General features: G+C 40.9%; 1 protein-coding gene across 1 annotated transcript in view; it reads right to left on the reverse strand.

Moving 5' to 3' along the window:
* ptpn23a (protein tyrosine phosphatase, non-receptor type 23, a) overlaps positions 1–5,636 on the reverse strand; it is a 20,155-nt gene extending 14,519 nt beyond the window's left edge. The window contains exons 1-9 of the mRNA XM_035672981.1: positions 5,385–5,636; positions 3,345–3,419; positions 2,471–2,598; positions 1,901–1,977; positions 1,580–1,629; positions 1,397–1,528; positions 1,249–1,326; positions 1,028–1,159; positions 831–878 (exon numbers count right to left, since the gene is read on the reverse strand). Coding sequence (XP_035528874.1) covers positions 831–878; positions 1,028–1,159; positions 1,249–1,326; positions 1,397–1,528; positions 1,580–1,629; positions 1,901–1,977; positions 2,471–2,598; positions 3,345–3,419; positions 5,385–5,588 — 924 coding nt within the window. The 5' untranslated portion in view covers positions 5,589–5,636. The remainder of the gene's footprint in view (positions 1–830; positions 879–1,027; positions 1,160–1,248; positions 1,327–1,396; positions 1,529–1,579; positions 1,630–1,900; positions 1,978–2,470; positions 2,599–3,344; positions 3,420–5,384) is intronic.
* Between the last annotated feature and the right edge of the window lie 247 nt (positions 5,637–5,883).

Here is a 5,883-nt window from a genome sequence, read left to right on the forward strand (position 1 = left end):
TCGACGGAGTGAACAGTTCAAAGCTAAACTCAACATATATTGTAAAAAAGTTTTTGATGCAAAGTTAACACAGCAGCGAAAACTACATGAAAATGCCAAACAAGACTTAGCTCACTTATTCCCGCGATAACGTCCATGGTGAATCTCAAGCCTCTTGGCACACGTCGGTTGACCCTGGTTGTACACAGACAAAACAAAGGAGTTTGTTAAACAATGACAACACACACACACACACACACACACACACACCAAGCAGTTAGGTGACACTTGATGAACTCGGGTCTACCTCGCAGTTGATGCGCACTGAGTTTGTCCAAGAGCTCGTCAGATACGCAACGGTGGAAAACAGAACATTTAGTAAGATAGAAATTATGAAAATAGTTTGACCATATTTTAGTCATTAGCAAAGAAAAGCAGTACTATTGATTGTTGTAAACCTGGCTTTGGTGATAAACCTGTGCCATAAAAAAAAACGCAGCTTTTCCAAAAAAGTGAAGCTAAAATGTTTTACTACTTTTGTCGTTTCAAGATCAAATTGGGATAATATGTAAAGTGTGCAGCCAGTCCATCTCCCTGGAGTTAAAAATAAGATTGTTTGTGGAGACTTTTTGTGTGACATCGGCTTGTAAAAGTGGTACCAACTTGAATAATCATAATACAGGAAATTGCTGTAAAATTGGGGAATTTATTTCAGTTTTTCTTGAAAATCTCAAAAAACCTTTTTAATTAAATTACTGGAGAGAGCATTCATTTCTGCATGGAACAATGCAGCGACCAAGCACCCAGACAGCGGATGGAAAAAATATTCTATGTGTGAAATTTGGTCCTACCCGCTCTCCGTACTTCTGCTGCTCTTCAGCCTGTTTTCCCATGTGAAGCTGTTAAGAGAAAACAAAGTGTGAGTAATCCAACAGACACGTTCACACACACACCCAATGATCACACACAACCCACACACAACACACTCAACACTCTCACACACTCTCACACACTCTCACACACTCTCACACACTCCTGTTAAACTCACATGTGCAATAGAAGCAAAGTAGTAGATCTTCATCTGAACCAGTTTCTTCCAGTCCTTCTGAATCTTCCCCAGCATAGACGCAGTCTCTGAGTTCTCCAGAGCCCTGCAGGCCTCTTTGTAGTAATCCACCACCTGTAGCACCACAGTTATTAACCTCTAATGTTTTTATTATTGATTGACATGATGTAATGAAAGGATTAAATTTAATGATAAGAAGTGACCTGAAGCGTGATGCGAGCAACCAGGAAAGCTCTCCTGTTGTCAAAATGACTTTTCCAAGAGACATCCTGGAGCCGGCCCTGTGAGGACAGGACACAGGCGATGAACATTTCTCTTAGTGGGTGTGGTGTGTGTGTGTGTGTAACCTACCAGCATAAGGTTGATGTTGAGGTTAAGGATCTGGTGGCTCATGTCCACGCTGAAGTTGTGGCTGAAATGGTCTCTCAGGTAGGAGAAAGCCCCGGCCGAGCACTGGAAGTGCGTACACGAAACCTTCATCCCCTGGACGCAGAGCAGAGAGTCTCAGTGGGACTGTGTGTGTGTGTGTCTTACCTCCTCAGACACCCTGTTATCCATGGCTCCCAACATGGAGTGCAAGGCCCCTACAGGGGAATCCACAAACCGGTTCAGTGAGGTTAGCGGGCTTGGTTCTTACAAAACAACGCTGACTTTTAGTCTGTTAGTTGAACGAACTAAAGTCATTTGAAGATTTTAATGGGCATATTTCACTATTCTGAGGTTTTTATTGAACAAAACAACTGATTGAGGAAATAACTACCAGCTAAAGCGATAATAAAAAGAATCCCGAAGCATTAGCTGCAGATTGTGAGCCTGACTTGGATTTCTCTTTCCGCTCTACGTGACTTAACTCACCAAGATTGTAGAGGATGCAAGCTTGCTCATAGCTGATGTCATCATGGGTGACCGTTTTTCCAGAGAAGATTTCAGTCCTGCAGACAAAAAAAATAAAAAGGGCACATTACACAGCATACACTTGAAAATACAGTGGAGTTGTGTACGTGTGTGTATTTGACATGATTTTGTGAACAATATCATTCATGATGAGATATCCATTACAAATCATCTGCTGAAGAAATCACATAAACTCAACGTTTAATACAGAAAATTAACTTTATGCTGCTACATTTAAGGAGGGAGGTTCATTCACATCAAAGGAGGACAATACGACTGGATTTTCAATATTTAAAAAAGGTTAATATCAGCAAATAAACATACAGTATCAGTCTGACCCCATTCTGTGAAGGGGAAACAGAAAAAAACTGTAAAAATGTCCCTGGATTTTGTAAAATGTATCTGTTATTTAGTCCACTCCTGTACCTGAAGATTCAGAGCAGTGAGAACTAAAATTAGCTCCAGACCTCCAGTGTCCAGGCCAACAATAGTTCAGACTGCAGGAGGACGTGTGTGTGTGTGTGTGATCACCATGAGATGGGTACAGCAGCCTCCTGGCCCGTTCCCATGGGTACTCGGCTCTGGAGGTAATGCAGCTGGCCAAAGTACTTCCTCAGCGTGCTGCATCCCTCGAAGTCCCTCGTCACGTTTACCGCACTCTGTGAAACAGACACAAATGCTGTGTTTCTTTTCGCGTCTGATCAGCTGTTCTTTATAACTGCAGCTACAGAATCTGCACTTCTGCACACACAGCTTCATTCAGAGCGAGGAGTTTTAGCGTTTAACCTTCGGGAAGGATCGTTTTCTTCAAGGCGTTTGCAAAGAGCTGATTTCCCCGGACTGGGATTCGGATGTGCAAGAAGAAGAAGACTGCAGAAAGAGATCCTATTTGTCCCAAAAAGGAGAACTAACAAGTGTGTTTGTGTGACTCAAAAACTCTAAACTGTATATTTAGGATACAACATCATCTCACCTACTAATCCGACTAAAGTACTGGAGAGATGGAAACACAGTTCTTATAACGCCTTTGTCCTTGTGATGTGTTTGAGAGCATTAATGCCTGGCAGAGCAGTACAAGCCCATAATTATAGTATGTTTGATACGTTTCACTGGTGACTCTGTTTTATGTTTGCACATGTTTTGTGGCAACACTCTTATAATATTGTGTTTTTGGTTCTTTTTTTTTTAATTTAAGCAACATCAGACACTTGTTACCGACTCGAATCGATGCCGTCAACTCTCCAAAAGCGGTTGTTTGTTGCACATACTAACACAGCAACGCAGTTATTATCTGGTTTGTGTGCCAACTAGTTTTTTACTCACCGCTATAAAACTATAAGACTTAATCAAAGCGTCGTAATAAAGGGACATTTAATCAAACACGGTGATGGTAGTTTCACACTACCTGCCGCAGCGTCTCCAGTTTCTTCATCTGTTCGTTGTAGTTGTCCGGATTCTCGCCGTAATTCTTCAGGATGAACTAGAAGAAGAGACGGAAAGAAGAAGAAGAAGGAGGAGGTAAATGTGAATCAGCTTCAAACCTCTCCACTGGAACTATACATTTCTACGGCTTCGGTTTTAACCACATTTATCACAGCGAGACATTTTAAACATTCACTTTAACTGCAGCTTGTTAATCAATAGGTTAATATTTTGCCCCGAGTAAGAGCGAAGAGTTTGGACTGTAATAAGCAGCGAGCTACTTCACGTCAGGCCAGGAGGTGAACGATACTGCAGACACACTCATTATTTTTATAGTGCTTCTGTTTCTTTTTCTAATTAAATCGCGGACGCAGGAAAGTCACCGGGCTTCTGGAAAGACGCAGCGAGACAGACGGGCATCGGCCTGACTTCCACGAGCCGGTTGTGGTTCAATTCTGCCTTCTGTTTAAACCCAAGAGGAGAGAAAGGAATAAAAAAAAAAATAAAAAACCAGAAGAGCGAGTAAAAAAAACATAGAGAAACAATAATTACATGAAGAAGAGAGAGAAAAAATAAATAAAAAAAAATACAATATAAATAAGCGAAAACCATTACAGATAGCACAATAAGAATAACACAACAAAAATAAATACAATACAAAATATACAACACAAATAAATATAACATAGAGTAATAACATTCATAACATACACGTTAAGTACGCTAATTATTAGAGATAAAGTGTAAAGAATAAAATACACTAATAAAAAACTATTTATCCCCCCCTGAGGAGCGGAAGCTGACTTCTTAATTCTGAACACCAAACACCCAGCAAAAAACAAGAAACAAACGAATATCAGCAGCACAAATGGATGACTTAATATTAGAAGGGATATGAAAAAACTATAAATTAAAGTATATACACTATTTGTGGTTCAAGAAGGACATGGAGTCCACGGGGTTGTATTAGAGGTTATAAATATATATATTAATGGATAATATTGAGGTTAGGAGTCACTTAAAGACAATAGTTCGGCATTTTTTGAACGTGGGAAGTCAATTGCAAAATATCTCTTTACCGAAAGCAATCACAGTCACACGAGAGGCCAAAGGTCAGCAGATACAGACGAGAGTAAAACACAAGAAGCATCTGAATAAAAGTGCATTATTGTGTGTATTTGTGTTGAAATACATCAATCCAACTGTGAAACCCCCCCTTTTTTTAAAAATACCACACTTGTGTCATTATAATATGAATATAAAGCTTTTTTTTTAAATGGCACAATGCCTAACTAGAGGATATGGACAATAAACACACATAAAATACACACTCATGACACATCCAGTGAAAGATTAAAGCAAATAAAAAAACAAACAGTTACTTTTAATATTCATATAATCCATTATGTTGTGGTTGTGGTTCATTTTTATCTGAGCTTTTTACTGATTCAGCTCAGAAAAGGTGCTGAACTTCTTCAACTTACTGCTCTTTTACTTTTTCCTGCGACTGTAAAGTGACATGCAGATAAACAAACATAAAGGATGCTGCTGTTGTTGTTGTTGTTGTTGTTGTTGTTGTGAGCAGCCTGTATTCAGGTACATGTGACGATGAGATCACTGTTTACCATTCAACATGTCGACAGTGTGTCTGGGCCCTCAGGAGCCAGGAGCTCGCTGTTTTAGCAACCTTATCGCTTTAACGTCGTTCAGCTGTTTTGCTTTACATTATTATATATTTTTTTAGAAAGCAGTTAATTAAGATTTAAAGGCTGATTGTGAACTTCGACATGCGGCTAACGTTTGCAGACAAAAGGCGGTGGTCAGGGGGGGATTTGCCAGAATCGGACCACAGCTGCCCGTTCTGGAAAATCCTCCTTTTCCCGACAGCCGATGGGAGTTACCGGTTAGTGTGAACCGTGGCTAACACTGGCTTCTTAACTCGGGTTCATCCGGTCGTCCATAATCCTCGTTTTAGTTGACTTTGGACCTCAGCCCTGTTGCTCCACTCCCCCGCCCAGCTCACCTGCCTGACGGCCGGGCTGAACTGGAACTCCCCAGCCTCCTTTAGATCCAGCCAGATCATCGGCATACGGGGGACCGCCTCCATCGCGGCCGGCTCTCCGAACCGGACTGTCAGCCGTTGGGATGTCAAACCGCCGTCGGTTGGCTCCGCGGACGTTAACGGTTTTCCTGAACGGTTAGCTTTTCCTCCAAACAACTGTGTCATGTATCCATTTACACTTCGGCCGGAAGCTGGCAGCGCACGTACAACGTGTAAGGTTGGGCGGCTTTACGTTATACGTGCCGCGGGGGGTTGTGGGAAATGTAGTGAGGTAAGGTGAAATGGGCTTTGTTGGTTTTATTGAGAAATTCACTCTGCTGCAGCGGCTCCAGATACAACACAATAATAGATTATATTAAAAAAAAATACACGTTAAATAAGAATACAATAGAAAAAAATTAAATATATAATATTATAGTAATAGTAATATGTATACAACAGATGTGATGTGAGTGAACAT

The sequence above is a fragment of the Morone saxatilis genome, unplaced genomic scaffold (genome assembly GCF_004916995.1).
Source record: "Morone saxatilis isolate NCDOM2014 unplaced genomic scaffold, NCSU_SB_2.0 Contig24, whole genome shotgun sequence".
Lineage (NCBI taxonomy): Eukaryota > Metazoa > Chordata > Actinopteri > Moronidae > Morone > Morone saxatilis.